Consider the following 19,418-nt stretch of genomic DNA (forward strand, 5'->3'; position numbering starts at 1 on the left):
GCATCAATAAAAAATGTTGTGCCAATACCGAGAGCAAATTATTTATAACAGGGGTCCCCCCCCCCCCAAAAAAAAAAACAAAAAAACAAAAATGTAGTTGCAAGCAGCGATGACGGGCCCAAGCACAACTGGTCCATTTCCACCTGGTGGCTTTTGGAAAACAATGTAAGGTGGACACATGCATTTGGCATTTGACATTATTCTAAACAATTTTTAAACAATTTGGGTAAATATAAGAGGACTAGTTTAAAGTCTGTTGTAAGAGCCACACTTCCTCATGCCAGATTTTGGTGCTATGACCGTAAACCAAAATAGTCAAATCCATGTGATTAGCCCCCAATTTTGATCTAAATCACACATTGCACACAGAAGATATGAACCACTTCCTGTTTCCCATTTTTCGCCATTAATTTAATGCCTCTCTATGGCAACACCTTTCCATATATCAAAATCTGTTCGCAAATTAGCTTCTTCAATGTCTTGGCATAAAGTTGTCTAAATGTGGTGATAGTCTCATGAATCACCAAGGAGGAGTATTTAAAAGTTCAGAGACTGCAATATAAAAAATTCCAAAACGGCCAACTTCCTGTTGGGCGAAGCTAATAACTATAATTATGAAAGTTGTCCAGCTTGATGAGAACTATATATGTACCAATTTTGGTAACTGTAGGTGAAAATGGGGGTGCTATAGAGGGCGTCTTACACGGCCATTTTAAAAGGGGCACTACAGAGCCCCCCTGCACGCCCCTCCCCCTTCAACTTTTGCCCAGCTCTAATGGCCGACGACTCTGATGTGTGTGCAAAATTCCATGAAAGTTTAAGCATGCCAAGTGCTTCAAAAACACCCAAATATAGGAAGAAAGGAATGATAACAATTAATGCATTGCCATGGCAACAGTATTTAAGATATCAAATATTCCTTTACAATTTTACATCAGCAGTGTCTTGACATTATTCTAAAGCATTTTGAACCAATTCATTTAAACACAAGAGGGCTATTTGAAAGTCTGTTTAAAGTGCCATACTTCCTGCTGCCAGTTGGTGGCACTATGACCGTGACCCATAATAGCCACATCAATGTGATCAGTCCTCATTACCAAACATACAGCTGAATTTACATCAAAATCACACAATGCACACAGAAAATATAAGAAACTTCCTGATTCACATTTTTTGCCATTAAATATATTGCTTTGCCATGGTGACACTGTTCAAAATATCAAAAATCCGGTCGCAATTTAGCATCTACAATGTCTTGGCATGATGTTACACAAATTTAGTGCCAGTCACATGAATCCCCTAGGAGGAGTATTTAAAAGTTCAGAGCTTGCAATTTTCAGAAAATCCAAAATGTCCGACTTCTTGATGGGCGGAGCTAATGACAATAATTATGAAAGTTGTCCGGGTTGATGAGATCTATATGTATATATATGTACAAAGTTTGGTTACTGTAGCTCAAAAGGCATTTTTTTATTTAATTGTTTATTTTTAATTACAAATTATATTATCAGCATAACAGTTTGAGTGAAAAATTTGTGCAAAACCGATGATTATGATATAATCATGATCCTGCATGTGAATTTTCACAGAGCATCTTGTGAAAGTGCTTTAATAAAAGAAAACCTGTTCTTTTGTACAAAATGAGTTATCGTTAATGTCACAAATTTGCTTATTTGATTACTGATCACGAAATTGTGTGGAATCTTAAATATTTCTCATATAATGTCATACATTTTTCAAAATCATGCAGAGGGGTAATCACTAGTATGCAAGCAACAGCGAGAGAGGAGCAGGCTATTTTATTTATATTAAGTTTTTCGCACCTGCATTCCAATCAACATCTTGATCTAATCCTTCCTCATGATCACACAGCGTGTTTTCATTAGCTGAATGGGAGACGAAACACTTTTAAAGTGTGATGAGACTTGTGCAGCGTGTGAAAGCCATTTATGCATTACAAGCAGATCAACTTTTTAGCCCTTTTTGGTGAATCGCACCCGCAAAATCCTAAAACATTATTTCTAGGTTTAATTTACAGTATAGTTTGAATAGACTTGAAAAGATTTTTAAACCACAAGATGTGTGTTTATGTTTTCTCTTTTAATCGTTTAATGTAATTTTGAGTGTGACCATGTTTTAAGGAGGGTGTACTTGTATGCTGGGTTGGAAATCTCAAGGATTAATAGTGGTGTTTTCTTTATTACTTCATGTGTTGTTCTGAAAGCAAAAAGAAACAAATGAAACAGAATGTAGGCTGTCATCGCCGCGCAGCCTGACCTAAGCAAAGCTTTTAAAGTTAAAAGCTTTAACGGTAGTTCCACTTCATGAAATTCAAACTGCAAAGCTTACAATTTGCAACTCTGCTGTCATTGTTACCCAATTCAAAGTAACTCCACACAAGAGACTTTTCTTTCACACTGAGCACGAGTTGTAGGCTGATTGTCAGACATGTTTTGTCACTTTTTGAGTGACAGGAAATAATCAGCCCTGATCAGCGGCTGTTTTTTAAACAATTGGCCGATGTTCGATTGTGCGGATAAATGCTTTATTGGCTGATACCGATGATTGGCCGATACATTGGTGTATCTATATAATTAAATTGCACAGAACTATTTTAATCTTATTTATACACAACTCTCTCTCTTTTTTTCCACCATCATGGATACATTTTTTCACGAAGCCCATTGCAATGCATTCTCCGTGGAGGATACATGCAATGCTCACTTTGAATTTGTTCAAAACGAGATTTCTTAAGAGTACTTAAGATGCCTACCTTTTAGTCTAGATCTCTGTCTGGAGCGTGCCTATGATGATTCTGCAGGCAGCTCAATAGGTTTTGGAACAGAGCATGTGTTTGTGTGATAATGTATGTGTTACGGGTGTAAAAAAATAACGTATCATATTGTATCGTACGATATGTATTGTATGATTACACATTATAGTGTAATTAAAACCAATCAGCACAATATTGAGAGCTGCGGAAGTCCCCTCCCGTGAGAGGCGGTGCTGAGCGCTCACAGGAAAACAGAGCAACACACTTCCAGTACACAGGCGAGAAGATCGATGGCAAACGGCAAGTAGAATGTACTGTAGCGGTACAGCTTGTTGAATTTGCCAAACAATGGTGTCATGTCCTGGTGCTGTCACTGCACAAATCAGTGGATTTGTGAGGCAGAAACATCAGCAGTAAGCTTAACAACTGATCGATTTTTACTTAAGCAGCTAAATGATATTGGATTATGTACATATGTCGTAAAACCAGAGGTCAGGTACCTCTCAAGTATTTTTTTTCACCACTAAATAACATTGAAAGGATTTTTTCCTTTTTTTTCACTTCAGCTTGTTCACAGGGGCTTTCAAACTACAATTCATGATTTTCTATAAAGCTGCTTTTAAACTATGTGTATTGTGAAAGGTGCTATGCAAATATAAATGACTAGTGTGTAGACAAACTTATTTTCTCAGGAAAAACATGAAAATTGTGAGTTCATATTCGTTTTTCTCAACAATCAAACAAAATAAATTTAGAGCTCTGCTTTTTTGTTGCCAATGTCAGACAGTTGTGGCATTTATGATTTAAAAGACATTTATGTTGAATCCTTGAATAAGTTTGAGCGAAACATTTGTGGGTGCTCTTATCATATTGTATCGTACCGTATCGTGAGGCTATGCATTGTATCTTATTGCATTGTGAAAGTTGTGTATCGTTACATGCCTAGAATGTATATGTGATTATTTGTACTGTACTTTGTGACTTGGACCTCATCCACATCTCCTGGCGACATAATGTCTGAGCACCTTCATTTGACTTCATCTGACTTTTGTTTTCTCACACCCATTTTTCTATATTATCACTTGGATAGAGTAATTGCCATGCTGTTTTGCTCAAAGCAGGCATTGTTACCTCATCTCTTCCCTGGATGGTCTCAAAAGTGTGTGGCCCTGTGCATCACCCGCTAGTCTACTCATAACCAGCCAGAGTGTGTATGTGTGTGTTTGGGTGTATTGCCTCACCGTAGCTGGCCTTCACTCCTCTCAAGGTGGCTTTAGGTTGGCTTGGGTGGGATTCTCGGAGCAAGAGTGTAAGGGTATTTCTAGCTGTCAGGGGCAGAGGTTGGGCTATACCATCCTTCCCCCACTGAGCTTTTTCCTTTCAAAAACACTCCTCAGGAAACCACTTCAAACAATCACATTCCGTGCAGAGAAAGGTCCGCACCACTCCTGGAACTTGGGAAAACCTCTCCCTTCCCTTCGCAAGGCTACTCCTTTTCTCTGTCTCGCTCTCCTAAGCGAGTCTTCATCTCTCGCTGTCTGTTTCTGCCTCATCGGCTATCAATTAATGCACACACACACATGCATTTTCTTGCTCATTTAGTGAAACAGATCTCTCTTAGTCATTGTCATCTCACTGTATATTGAGTCTTGTTTAATCTGAAGGAAATGATCATAATGGCTTAATAGGGTCCATATCTTTATTATATTTTTGTTTTCCCCAACTGGTGTGCATGGTGTTGCACTGGTGTTAGTCTATGTTGGTAGTCTATGTTTCTTGCACCCGAAACAACCACAATATAATTTTACATTTGACACTTTCTCTCTGACTCGTATGATTAAACAGGCTCTCTTTGCTAATGCACATTTAAGACATCTAAATGCAAAAGGCCTTTGTTATGATTTGATAACCTCTTTGCATCACTTACTTGGGGATGCAGGTTTGTTTCCAGTTCCAAAATAGTTGGCACTGTCCTATCCTTCAATAACAATGTATTTTCAAAGCCTGCATTATATTGTTGATGTGTGTGTGTATATATATATATATACACAGTGCATTCAGAAATTATTCAGACCCCTTATTTTTTTCCACATTTTGTAATGTTGCAGCCTTATGCTAAAATTCTTTAAATTATCCTTTTTTCACATCAATCTACACTTTATACCCCATAATGACAAAGCAAAAAACAGATTTTTGATAACTTTGCAAATTTATTAAAAAGAAAAAACTGAAATATCACATTGACATAAGTATTCAGACCCTTTGCTATGACACTTGAAATTTAGCTCATGTGCATCCTATTTCTCTGGATCATCTTTGAGATGTTTCTACACTTTGATTGGAGTCCACCTGTGATAAATTCAATTGATTGGACAAACTTTAGAAAGGCACACACCTGTCTATATATGGTCTCACAGCTGAAAATGTATATCAGACCAAAAACCAAGCCATGAGGTCAAAGGAACTTCCTGTAGAGCTCAGAGACAGGATCGTGTCAAGGTACAGATCTGGGGAAGGCTACAAAAAATGTTCGGCTGTATTGAAGGTTCCCAAGAGCATAGTGGTCTCCATAATTCTTAAATGGAAGAAGTTTGGAACAACCAGGACTCTTCTTAGAGCTGGCTGCCCTGCCAAACTGAGCAATCGGGGAAGAATGGCCTTGGTAAGAGAGGTGACCAAGAACCAGAAGTTCACTCTGGTTGAGCTCCAGAGATCATGTGTGGAGATGGGAGAAACTTGCAGAAAGACATCCATCACTGCAACACTCTACCGATGTGGGCTTTATGGCAGTGTGGCCAGACGGAAGCCTCTCCTCAGTGCAAGACACATGAAAAAGCACTGGACTCTCAGACTGTGAGAAACAAGATTCTCTGGTCTAATGAAACAAAGATTGAACTGTTTGGCCTTAATTCTGTGCATCATATCTGGAGGAAACCAGGCACCACTCATTGCAATACCATCCCAACAGTGAAGCATGGTGGAGGTAGTGTCATGCTGTGGGGGTGTTTTTCAGTGGAAGGGACTGGGGGACTGGTCAGGATTGAAGGAAAGCTGAATGCAGCAAAATACAGAGATATCCGTAATGAAAACCTTGTCCAGAGAGTTCAGGACCTCAGACTGGGCCAAAGGTTCATCTTCCAACAGGACAATGACCCTAAGGGTGTGTTCACACTTGGCAGGTTTGGTTTGATTAAAACTAACTCTGGTGTGATTGCTCTGTTAGTGCGGTTCATTTGAACAAGTGTGAACGCTGCCATCCGAACCTTGGCGCGCACCAAACAAGCGGACCGAGACCGCCTGAATAGTGGGTCTCGGTCCACTTCCAAACGAACTCTGGTGTGGTTCGATTGATATATGAACGCAACATGGACCAAAGACATCTAAACAGACCAAAAACAGGAAGTAATTTGCCTAATACTGACCTCAAGCATACTTGGTTCTTCTCACCATAGGAGCTATGTTGCCCATTACAGTTCGTTACAGGCATCGGAACCGCCATCAGCCGTCCTTGCAGCATATCTTCATTTGTGTGTGCAATGGACAAATGAAGATATGCTGTTTTGACTCCTTTACACATTTTATTAGTTCTTCGTTTGTTCTCAGCTGGTAAAAATACCACCATATATACATATATAAATATAACGAGCGCATTTCGCCCAGCAGCTGGCATTGCTTTGGATGATCGGCATGTTCCGTCAAAAAATATACATCATAAAAGCTGTCCAATCAGGTTGTGACTTTTTCCTGATGCCTTGGATTTTGTGTCGTTAGGTTCGGTGTTGAAAATGCCAGTGTGAAAGCTAAGTGAACCAGGACTAAAATGTATCATTTTCTTTTTGGTCCGGACCAAGAGGACCACGAACTACAAGTGTGAATACACCCTGAGCACACAGCCAAGACAACACCAGAGTGGCTTAGGGACAACTCTGTAAATGTCCTTTAGTGGCCCAGCCAAAGCCCGGACTTAAACCCTATCGAACATCTCTGGATAGACCTGAAAATGGCTGTCCACCAGTCCCCATCCAACCTGACTGAGGATCTTGAAAGGACCTGCTGAGAAGAATGGCAGAAAATTCCTAAATCCAAGTGTGCAAAGCTTGTCGCATCATACCTCAAAAGACTTGAGACTCTGCCAAATCCCTGCCAAAGGTGCTTCAACAAAGTAAATTAAGGGTCTGAATACTTATGTCAATGTAATATTTCAGTTTTTTTATTTGTATTTGCTAAGTTATTAAAAATCTGGTTTTTGCTTTGTCATTATGGGGTATGGCGTGTAGATTGATGTGAAAATAATAATTTAAAGCATTTTAGCATTAGGCTGCAACATAACAAAATGTTTAAAAAAAATGAAGGGGTCTGAATACTTTCTGAATACACTGTGTGTGTGTGTGTGTGTGTGTGTGTATATATATGTATATATATATATATATATATATATATATATATATATATATATATATATATATATATAGTGCTGTCAGCGTTAACGCATACGATTTGATTTAAAATGTTTAATGCGTTAATTTTTCTTAATCGCGATTAAGGCATATACCGATTTGACATTAGATTCTGACATTTTATTCAGCTCCATGTGAGTTGTAAACATTGTTAGATGGCGGGGCCTTTGCGATGTTTAGTGGGGACATTACACTCATATACCCACAACAGCGATTCCTTTTTCAGTGAACAAGTGCTGGGAAAAGAACCTCTTATAAAATGAATGGTGAAAGGACTTCGCGGAACTTTTCTGAAGTCCTACATGCGTCTTTTTTAAGTCAGCATTTTACCACAAAAGCATGTCAATTCTTACAATACAACATGTCACTGCGCTCAAATTTCATATAATTTCACCTTTGGACCCGTTGCCGCCGAGCTTTTGAAATGTCAGCTAATGATCACCGGACAGTTCGGATTAATTCTTTATATTGGAAGTGCCATCACTAAAAGCAGAACAAGACACACTTTTCATATAGAGTTTGATGCAGCGCTGGATGCCCTGACACGAATCACGTGCATTCCAAATCTAAAGTGAAAAGACAGCCTGCCGACTGCAGATTAATATTAAATGAGGGTTTAATGCACATTTCAATGAATATTAGTTCTTTCAATCAGTCAACACTAGCCAGTTAGACTTTGTGTCACTTCAGTGAAATGTTTAATGTTACTCAAATTGGAGCTATTTTAGTGAATTTCTGTATTTATACTGTGGAGTTTGGAAAATGTCAATAAAGCATTTTTGTTACATACAGTATTGTTTTGTTCTATTGTGTTATTCTTTCCAAAGAACAAATAAATGCTTTATGACTGGAAATAAGTGTGTTTATGTATAGAGTCAAATTGCACTATTAAAACCTGAGAATATTATTATTCGCGATTAAAAATGTCAATCTACTCACGGCCCTTTATATACTATATATACACACTGGCGGCCAAAAGTTTGGAATAATGTACCGATTTTGCTCTTATGGAAAGAAATTGGTACTTTTATCACTAAAGTGGCATTCAACTGATCACTATGTATAGTCAGGACATTAATAATGTGAAAAATTACTATTACAATTTGAAAAAAAAATTAAACTACTTCAAAGAGTTCTCATCAAAAAATCCTCCATGTGCAGCAATGACAGCTTTGCAGATCCTTGGCATTCTAGCTGTCAGTTATTTCACCCCACGCTTCCTGTAGCACTTGCCATAGATGTGGCTGTCTTGTCGGGCACTTCTCACACACCTTACAGTCTAGCTGATCCCACAAAAGCTCAATGGGGTTATTTATCTGTTGTCCAATGTCTGTTTCTTTGCCCACTCTAACCTTTTCTTTTTGTTTTTCTGTTTCAAAAGTGTCTTTTTCTTTGCAATTCTTCCCATAAAGCCTGCACTCCTGAGTCTTCTCTTTACTGTTGCACATGAAACTGGTGTTGAGCGGGTAGAATTCAATGAAGCTGTCAGCTGAGGACATGTGAGGCATCTATTTCTCGAACTAGAGGCTCTGATGTACCTATCCTCTTGTTCAGTTGTACATCTGGCCTTCCACATCTCTTTCTGTCCTTGTTAGAGCCAGTTGTCCTTTGTCTTTGAAGACTGTAGTGTACACCTTTGTATGTAATCTTCAGTTTTTTTGGCAATTTCAAGCATTGTATAGCCTTCATTCCTCAAAACAATGATTGACTGACGAGTTTCTATTTATTTATTTAATGAACCAAATAGCCTTCAACTGTGTTTGATATAATGGCAAGTGATTTTCTAGTACCAAATTAGTAATTTAGCATGATTACTCAAGGATAAGGTGTCGGAGTGATGGCTGCTGGAAATGGGGCCTGTCTAGATTTTATCAAAAATGACTTTTTTCAAAAAGTGATGGGGCTGTTTTTACATCAGTAATGTCCTGACTATATTTTATGATCAGTTGAATGCCACTTTGGTGAATTAAAGTACCAATTTCCTTCCGAAACAGCAAAATATGTACATTATTCCAAACTTTTGGCCGCCAGTGTGTGTGTGTGTGTGTATGTGTATATATATATATATATATATATATATATATATATATATATGTATATATACTACCAGTCAAAAGTTTTGAAACTTACTCATTCTTTATTATAATTTTTTTCACATTTTAGAATAATAGTAAAGTCATCAAAACTATGGAATAACATAAATGGAACTATGGGAATTATGCTGTGACTAAACAAAATCCAAAATAAATCAAACTGTGTTACATTTTAGCATCTTCAAAGTAGTCACCCTTTGCCTAGAATTTGCAGACATGTACTCTTGACATTTTCTCAACCAACTTCTTGAGGTATCACCCTGGGATGATTTTTAAACAGTATTGAAGAAGTTCCCATCTATGTTGAGCACTTATTGGCTGCTTTTCTTTATTATTTGGTCCAAGTCATCAATTTCAAAAACTTTTTTTTTGTATTATTTGTTTTTTATTACATTTTAGTTTTATAATGAAATAAATTAATATGGTGGCACAATTATATTTTTGTCTACAAAACTAATTTCAAACATTTAAACATACGTCTTCAGATCAAAAGATTTTTAAGATCATGAGAAACATTTCAGTCAAGTGTTTCAAAACTTTTGACCGGTAGTGTGTGTGTGTATATATATATATATATCTGTAGGCATGTAATGCTTATGTCCAATGTAATGGAAGAAAAAATAATAATAATACATACAATAATATATAATAAAAAATATATATATATACAGTACATATTTATTGTATGTATTTTTTTTTTCTTCCATATCATTGGACATAAGCATTACTGGCCTACAGTCCCCAGCAATTCAGATTGTCAATCTGTCCGGAGTAGACTTAAAGGGATAGTTCACCCAAAAATGAAAATTCTCTCATCATTTACTCACCCTCATGCCATGCCAGGTGTTTATGACTTTTTCTTCAGCAGAACACATTTGAAGAAAAATAGAAATATGTCTTGGCTCAGTAGGTCCTTAAAATGCAAGTGGATGGTGATCAGACCTTTGAAGCTACAAAAAGAACAGACAGTCAGTATAGACGTCAACCATACGACTCCAGCGGTTAAATTAATAATCAGTCTGATGGTTGTGTCTCATTGGTAGGGACATTTTTTATGTAACTAATGTGTGTTCATGATTAAATGTAATGATTAATGCATAAAAAATTTAATTATTTTAATTAAAATAATTGTAATTTACAATTAAGTTCAATTAAATGACATTCATTTCAATTGTTCTATAATTTTAAAGCTTTTTTAGATAATTAATATCACTGAATGAACACTTCAAACTGACAGCATTAGTTATAATAAAACTGTTTAGTATATTTAGTTTTCAAAATACATATTTTTTGTACTTTTGTGTTGACTTACTATCTAGACATGTCTAGATAGAACCGCCGCACCCTATACGCATATTACGCAGTCTGCGTAGGGCACCAACTCCCTAGGGGGCACCAGAAACCCCACCGGCTGCCCTCACTTGCATGTAACTCAAGGACCCGGTAGCAGTCGCGGAACACAGGCTATCGTCTCGCACTTGCACTTTCGCCTTATGCTCACCCCTCGCCTCGCAACTTTCGCACCATGTACCCCCCTCCCCAACCCCACCCTTCTGACGATCTCAGAGCTCTGCGTAGGGCATCAATTTGGCCAGCAGCGTCCTTGTGTCCAGAATAGTAATTATAATTCTGTGCTATGTCCACTTTAAAACTACCATGGCTAATTCAAAGAGACCTTCTGTTTTCCTTGACTGTGTCAAGGCCTTCATAAATAACAATTATTGCTCAATCCATGTCCTACATGTGCATGGAAGTCCTCTCTCTCCCTCTCTCTCTATTAACTTCATATTGCTGCAAAATCTGTTTACTGTTTGTGTATCAGTGTTTCAGAAATATTCCACAGCACTGTTGTTGCATTTTCCTCGTAATGGTGAGTTGTCACTCACATTTTCAGTGCCTGTGACCCCACATAACCTCACAGCTGTCCCCCACCTAAAGCTGCTGATTGGGCTGTCCTCTAGCTAATCAAATGACCCATGAAGGCATCTAGAAACACATTGATTGAATTAGTGATAGTTTGCGTGATGGGTGCCTTGTTTCCATGGCGATAGGATGGACAGCAAGAATCTATGGCAGCAGTGACGTATGAAGGCCATACAGAAGAGCTTTGACCTTTTAGCCATACCTATAACACACAGACACAAATGCATGCACACACACACACACACACATAATGCGACTACTAAACAGTCCTGCAGCCTAAGGCAGGATTACATTGTTTCTTTACAAAGGATACTTTTTTCAATCACTGCACAATACAAGGCTGTGACAGAGACATATGTATTTGTTTCACATAAACCATATACTGTAAGTTTGCACTAAAATGTGCACAGACTGGTATTTCACATGAAAAATGTCATAACTTCACAAAAGCCACAAAACAAAAGCTTAAACAACCATAACACTAACTTGATTTTTACACTTTCTGAAGAAAATGTGTGTAGTGCTTGCCTGTGCAAAACTCGCTGCCACAATGCTTTGGTTGCTAGGATATTCTGGATGGTTGCTAGGTGGTTGCTTAATGTCCCAAGTCAGTATCATATTCTGGTCCTTAGATATAGCTTGGGTCCCTCCTTCAATGTAGGTCTATTTGATTTTTCGGCTGTTTTATTATCTGTCATGCAAAATTGTCTGATTGTTGAGAAAAGTAATAGCACACCTCTCCTCAACCATACACACGATTTTAGGTATCATTCATGCCTGAAGCACATATAGTGTAAAAAAAAAAAAAAAATTGTGTTGTTTGCCTTAGCATCATTGCAATGCCTTTTCTGGTGAACTTGTGACAACTGTGGCTTATAACTTATTGTGAGCACATTCATGAGCTATGCATTGGTTTGTCCAAATAAATATTTAACAGCAATATTTAATAAACAAGATCAGATTATAGAGTCACACTGGCTGTTTCTTGAAAAGAAAGGTGTCAGGCTGGAATGAGGATGGTTTACAGTGGAAGAAGGAAGATAAACAGATAAAATTGTTTCAAGACAGCTTGAAGTTCATCTGATCAGACCAGATGGAAATAGAACCGATGAGTTTAGAACTTCATTGTCAAAATGCAAAACTACATTTATGATTGTGAGATATGGGTCAATCCAGGTGGCACAGGACGAATCTCAGTTGCTTCCGCGTCTGAGACCGTCAATCCGCACATCTTATCACGTGGCTTGTTGAGCGCGTTACCGCGGAGACGTAGCGTGTGTAGTGACCTGGGACCTTATTCTACATCCTTTACCCGGTTAGTGACCCGACATATCTAATAGTGTTGCAATATGTATTTGCAATTCTATAAAATAATATTTTTTGTGATCATTTCATATCTACATATATACTGAACCTAAGTTGATTATCACAAGATATCTATTTCTTTGTTTATTACAAGGCAAGTGAGCACTATATTTATACAAATAAATACTCTTTATGTCGATTTTCTGAGCAACAATGGTGAAATATCAGTATCCCATATGTGTGTACAAATACATGCATCACTTAAGGCGCGGTCACATTTAGTCTACTTTTGCACTGCAGGTAAAGAAGAATGTTGAGTTCACCAAACCTAAACTCCACACGAAATTCATGAGAGGAAATTATTCGCCACCAGAAGTCCATAACACGAAATTCACAATCATGTGGATTCCCACTGAGATGACTGTATTTCACTCATGAATTTTGGCTGTGCAAAGGTAAATGTGACCACGCTTTTAAGGTGAAGCTGTTGTGTCAGTGATTGACTTGATATACATTTGACATTTATGAAGAAGCAGCATAGAAGAAAACTTTAGCAAGTTCAACACATGAACAGAATGATTTGGCTATGGCAAGTTGGCGCACTATGGAAATTCTTGTATGTCTATTTAGACTCAATAAGTGCCTGAAAAAACACATACTGAATGTAAAGCTTATGTGATATGTGAAGCTCTGTATGTGTTTGACAGCCTGTTTTCATTTCTTAAAATTTCAGTGTAGATGTAATAAATCCCGTTCTATCATTAATACTGCAAAACATATATTAGAATATCGTCGCTGTCTAATAAAAAGCATGTATATAAATTCTTCGAGAGCATGGAAAAACTCTTTTTCTCATAAACAATCCTACAAAATGAATTGAAAATATCATAATTAGTCACCTTTGCACAGTAAGTAGAATTCTAATATTACACATCTGTTAGTGAACTGTTCGATATGTTAATTGGACTTTTGTTAGCGAACGTGGACATACACGGTTTTCTTATCATGGACTTCAATGGCACATGTTTAGTTACAGACTCAAGTCTAACTGTTCGTGTTCCCAGAACTCAGTTGGTAGGTTATCAATTACTAGAGAATTTATTTTTGGAAATAATATGAGCTTTTACTTACTATTTTAGATCGAAATCAGAAATAACAAGGGTTTCTAGTCCAGTTGTTGAGTGGACAGTTTGGTTTCGAGACGCGTTTTCGGGTCCAATGCACAAGTTGTCTGTCAGAATTAGCTTTCACTCGCACTTTTGCAAAGATGAAAATCTGGCAACTGTATATGGCTAGTAGAGTCTACTTTTTAAAACCATCTGACATTGTGCGTGAATGAATAGCTTTGGCTGTCAGGGAAATCACAGAGCCAGTGTGATGTCGGCAATCTCTTCACTACACTTCAGCCGGACAGCTGAGGTAAATTAGTTGACGCTCTTCAAAACTTAAGGGCAGGATATACACAGTTTTGATGGATACTTGTTAAACAGATAGCCAGATTAAATATCTTTTCATTGGTCATTTCTATGCACAATTCAAACAGTAGGAAGAGGTAATTCAGCACATTCCATCTATGGTAAAAAGTAAAAATTGCCAAAAGTGGAGATGGGTTTTTTACATCGGACAGTGATGATATGTTCCACTCTATTATTTTCTAATGTTCTTGAAAATGCTTTGAAAAGTTGACATTGTCTGAGCATTTTATAGATCCACTTGTGATATAGACACACGTCAGGTTACGAAAGACTCTAGGTATGTAGTAATGTTTGGCGAATTCTAACAAACTATACAGTACAGACTGTAGAGTCAACATTCACAATTAAAATGTATTTATTATGTCCAGTACCGATTTGTATTCTTCATGAATCTTCATTGTGAATTTGGAGCTCAAAGAAAATCCAGATTCCCAATGGTAATTGGGAAAAACAACATGATGGCGTACACGTTGGATCATCTTGTACTGTAAATACTTTCTAACATCACGTAAATCATTCTGACATGATGACAAGAAAGTTTAATCAATCTACAGTGGATGATAGATTCTGTTCCTGGCTTCCCATGGTTAGCATCCCATATCACTGTCCAACACATTTACAATCGCTACAATGGTTCAATAAGCCCATGGCTTCTGACTTTTTTACAACTTCCCCATATGCACATGTTTCACTGCTACCATGTAACCGAGGTAGGAGTCTCCTTTTAGGAAGTGAGGTTTATCTGTTCCTCACTCCCAGCAATCCTCTCCTCTCCCACGGTAACAAATTTCCCTTTCTGGGTCATGCAAATAAAACATTGGCTTTCCACCCCCGTTCTTCAATGGATGGCTTATTCCAGTTACACCACAGCGGTGGCACCAGTTCACTTCTGCTTCTTGGATCACTGGTGTCTTTCTGCGTATAGTGACTGTTGATGTATGGTAAGTCTCGAGAGATCTGTCGTTGGAATTTCTTTTGCCGCTTTGACCTCTGTAGAATTTGTTTGCTAGCTGGTTTCTCTTCATTAATAGTCTGTAATAAGCTCTATATCTGTGGTTGTAAAAGTCATTGGCTATGTTCGGAATAGAAAACTAGTGTACTGACTCTAAACGGTATAAACTGTACCAACTATGCAACAATAAACATTTCAAATAGCAGAATGCTACATTGTATGTCATATGACCTTATATACATTTGTAAAATACTTAATTCTTGGTAAACATCTTACATCATACTGTGCACACAGAATACTCGCTACTGTTTTTTAACCTCTTAAGCTCTGCTGCATATTTTGGCCGCTGCCTGCAATTTGTCACACCCAAATTTAAAAACGTACCTTACACACATACAGTGGACTAATTACAAAAAAATGGTCTCATACATTAACACATACACACACATATATTATGTAAGGAATAATTGACGACGGACCGTTAATTACTGAAAAATAAGTATGTCTTTCCTCATTCCCAAGTGAGCATGTATAACATCAGCAAAGACACTTACATTTGCTCCAAGTTAAAGCTAAAAACGTAACATTAATTCATTTACGTATTGATTCAGGTCTTAGTAAAGGTGATCATAGGTAAAGACTTCATGGCATCAAAATGAGTGTGTTATGAGACATTATAAGCAGTTCTTTACACTAATGTTATGAGGTTTGTAATCACTATCAAATTATGCTTTTCTCTTTTTATCTGACTGATGATCGTTTGCCTCAGTTTACAACTTGTCTGATTCACAGTCTGCACAGTTTTCAATCAAATCACTGTGTAATTTAACAATTTCTTTTACACAAAAACATCAGTTAAATATGTTTACAATGTCACTCTTCATTCCAGCCCACGTAATAATATTATCCATTCCGTTTATGAGAATATTTTGCCAAAAACCGCGCCGTTTACGACAATCTCCCATTCATTCCTATGGGGAGATCTTGTCAGAACAAGCAACCGTAACCAAGGGGGGGCGGAGCTTAGCAAAGGGTCAATTTGGCAAAGTGATATGGAACCGCACTTCCTGCCTCCTCCTCCAACTGACGCGTGACCTTACCAACGAGCTTACGTCTCTCATGAGCACGTGTCACAGAGATGTACGGAAGCAAACATTTGTAGTTAAAAAGTATATAAGTATTGTTTTGTTTCTAAAAATAATCAATCGTTTGCGTTCAGAAGAACTTTATTTGTCGACTGGAGTCGTATGGATAATTTTGATGCACCCTAAATATGCATTTTGGACTGTCAAAAAAATTTAGTATATTCACTTGCATTATTTAAAGGAGGAGGCCAGAAATGAAATCCTAAAAATCTTAAATTCTGTTTTAATGAAGAAAGAAACTCTTGGATGGCCTGAGGTTGAGAAATTATCAGCAAATTTTCATTTTTGGGTGAACTATTCCATTAAGGGGCAAATTCATTTAACAGTTGCGTTACTTTTGCGAGTGGTGTCTTTCAGCACAAAATTCTGCATCTTATTGACAAACCACACCCAATCTAGTTTTAGCAGGCGCAATAAGCTTAAATTGTGCTGCGTCTTGAGTATTTAAATTAAGTAATTGTCAATCCTTTCCATGTAATCACTCCTCCTTTCTGTGAAAATTAGGCTTATTGTAGATTGTGCTTCATTCACAAAAATTGCCTGCCGTATAATTTACATTGTGCCAGATGAAAGGCGGCAAAATACATTTTATTTAAAAGAAATGTTTGTGTAAATTTTTGTCGATCACATCACCAGTAATTAATAAAAAAATAAACAAATGATGGAGAACAGTGTTATAACCCGGCCTATATCCAGATGCCCTGTGTTGTCAAGTGAAATCTTGGCATGTGAAAGAAATGATTCAGGTGTCTGGATCACAGTAGCCAGTGATGCTGTTCAGTCCTGCCAAAATGTGTCAGATAATGGTGGCCTGCTGCATCCTCTGCTAATTAGTGCTCGGAATCGGCCAGCAAGATCGAAATTTTACAAGCAAATTGCATTCAGCAGCGATTTTGTGGGCGTGTTTGCGCTGTTGCCTGATCTGCATAATTCCTTTAGTGAATTGGGCGCAAAACCAGCACAGACAGCGTGTGCTAATAACCGGTGCTTCTGGCAGGCCCAATTTATTCTTAGTGAATTACCCCCTCAGTGATCCCACACACCTTCCCCACTGTTTTGTTGAATATCTCGGCCTCTGAGTGGGCTACAAGCTTAATCTAGGTGTTTTTAAAAAGTTGAGATCCTCAGCTTTGCAATAATTTGTAATATTTCAGCATTGGTAGTTGAGTACATATTTAGCAGATTTTTTTGTGTATTATGCTTTTTCAAATGGTATCACAAATGACTGTTATGCATCCTGGTCTGCAGAGTGTAAGGGGTTAAAATAATATGTGAAATATTATTAACTATGTGTCAACTAATTCTGCGTCCAGTTATCATGAAATCTGAAATAAAATACATTGTTTTTCTTTTTAGTCAAATGTAGTACATTTGGCAGTCCAATCAAATAATGAGTCAAGAAAGCTATTTTAAAGCTGAAATGTGTCATTTTCTTTGTTTAAATATTTTCTCCTACCCCAGTTTTAATATCCAGAGACTATTACTATAAGTAACCAAGTAAGCCCTGTTGTAGTGAATAGTAGGTTACCCGGGTATTTAATACAGTATATTGGTTTACTGTTCAATCAAATTTTCATACTACACACAGAAAACATACTGCATAAGTAGTAGTAATTGTAGTACTCTATTCCAAACATTGCCTTACAGACTAAAAGGACTGAATTTCACACAACAGTATGTCAGGGATGTGTCAGTTAGACATGTAGTAGGAAGTTTGGTGCAAGTATGCATGGGTGGTTTCACATCAAGGTGTCCCACATTGTTTTTCCTTTTCTAAAAAGCTTCCATGAGCAGCCACCCAGGAATCTTGTGAATCTTGTCCAAACGTCTGGAGGGAATTCTTGTGGGTGTATCCTCTTAAAACTACAACCCCCCTCTCAGCCATTGCAATGAAATTTGGAAAATAAGACAAACAACTGAAGTGTCAATTATGAGGAAAATTCAGACTTTGGAAAACAAGTTAATGAAGGGAAAATGTTAAGCCAGTGATTAGCAGTTCTTGAGAATTGTTACTGTGTGGGCGTAACATGTGTGCCACATTTGTTTCAGAACACAATGAGTCAGAGATTTAGTCTTTGTTGTCTCATGTATGGTTTCCTGTAAAAGCCCATAGAGGAACAGTGTACTGAAACTCCATATCTGGCAGTGGAGATTCAACATTTATTAACAAAGACACTAACAGCCGAGATGATTGAGTGTAGCGTTCCGGTTGAACTTTAAAACATCTTCCGTAGGGCACTTGTGGCTTTGTTGGATCTCGCTTTCACTAAACAATCTTGGTGTGTTTAACCTTCAATAGAGTCATCTGTCTTTTAGACAAGGGCTTTTAGCAGACAAAGGTATGTGAAGGACTTTGTGTATAACAGCAATTGCATCGTGTACGTGTGTGAGTGTGCATTAAAATCCAATGAAAGTTGGTGCAAAATTGTACTTTCTCTCAATTTCTTGAGGTGTGAGTGGACAAATTCATGATTTGAAGTGTTTCTGCTTTTTAATGGACATTTGTAACTAGCAATAGACCATTGTATAGGACAGAATTTACTACATGATCACACTGTAAGTTGACATATTGCTACCGAATGTCAGTAACCTGACATCGACACCAGGTTTAAGGACGATTTATACTTCTGTGTCGAACCTACGCCATAGGCTCCGCATATTGGCCAACACGTTGGTTTGCATTTATAGTTCTGCGTTGGTGTGTATATGTCGTTTTTGAGCACACATCCAATTGTTAGTATATTGAGAGAAAATGTTTTCATTTCTGAAATAATTATACATTTCATATTAAACAAAAGCAATGCAATTTGTGGATTCAAAAGTATATTTATTGAATTATTATAGTGTTTGAAACAAGTTTATCGAAGTATATGAACATGTTGAGATTTCGGTACATAATATTTACTATACTTGTCTGCCATGCAGAAAGAAAATAATCAGGTATATATAGAGGTGCACATCTTTTGTGCGTTTAGCCTGCAGTGTAGGTTGGATGCATCGATGCAAATCGGCCTTTACTGACAAGTGCCATCTCCCATCAGACACCTTTGCATCAATTCAAACATGTTTCTCTTCTCCTGTGCTGCGACTGATAGTGTGTTGCGTCACCAGCCTAAAAGGCCAGGCTTCTTGTGCTGCATCAAAACCAGAAAGTAATTACATTTGCATAATTTATGAGAAGCAAGATTCAGAGGTTGCAATTTTTCCCTAAGATTAGATTTTTACTGCACTGACGGTTAGGTTTAGGATTGGGGTTCGGGTTAGGGGGTAGAGTTAATAAAATATGCATTCCTCT

General features: G+C 37.5%; 1 protein-coding gene across 3 annotated transcripts in view; it reads left to right on the forward strand.

Annotated features, from left to right (window-relative positions):
• Positions 1 to 19,418, forward strand: part of LOC127430196 (endothelin-converting enzyme 2-like) — a 98,062-nt gene that overhangs the window by 21,917 nt on the left and 56,727 nt on the right. The window contains exon 1 of one of the 3 annotated variants that reach the window (XM_051679772.1): positions 14,853 to 14,967. The exons of 1 other annotated variant lie outside the window; for it this stretch is intronic. In XM_051679772.1, coding sequence (XP_051535732.1) covers positions 14,965 to 14,967 — 3 coding nt within the window. In that variant the 5' untranslated portion in view covers positions 14,853 to 14,964. Of the gene's footprint in view, positions 1 to 14,852; positions 14,968 to 18,243; positions 18,463 to 19,418 lie in introns of those variants that run through there. One more of the 3 variants, XM_051679773.1, reaches the window with a different exon arrangement.

Source organism: Myxocyprinus asiaticus, chromosome 39 (genome assembly GCF_019703515.2).
Source record: "Myxocyprinus asiaticus isolate MX2 ecotype Aquarium Trade chromosome 39, UBuf_Myxa_2, whole genome shotgun sequence".
NCBI classification, from domain to species: domain Eukaryota; kingdom Metazoa; phylum Chordata; class Actinopteri; order Cypriniformes; family Catostomidae; genus Myxocyprinus; species Myxocyprinus asiaticus.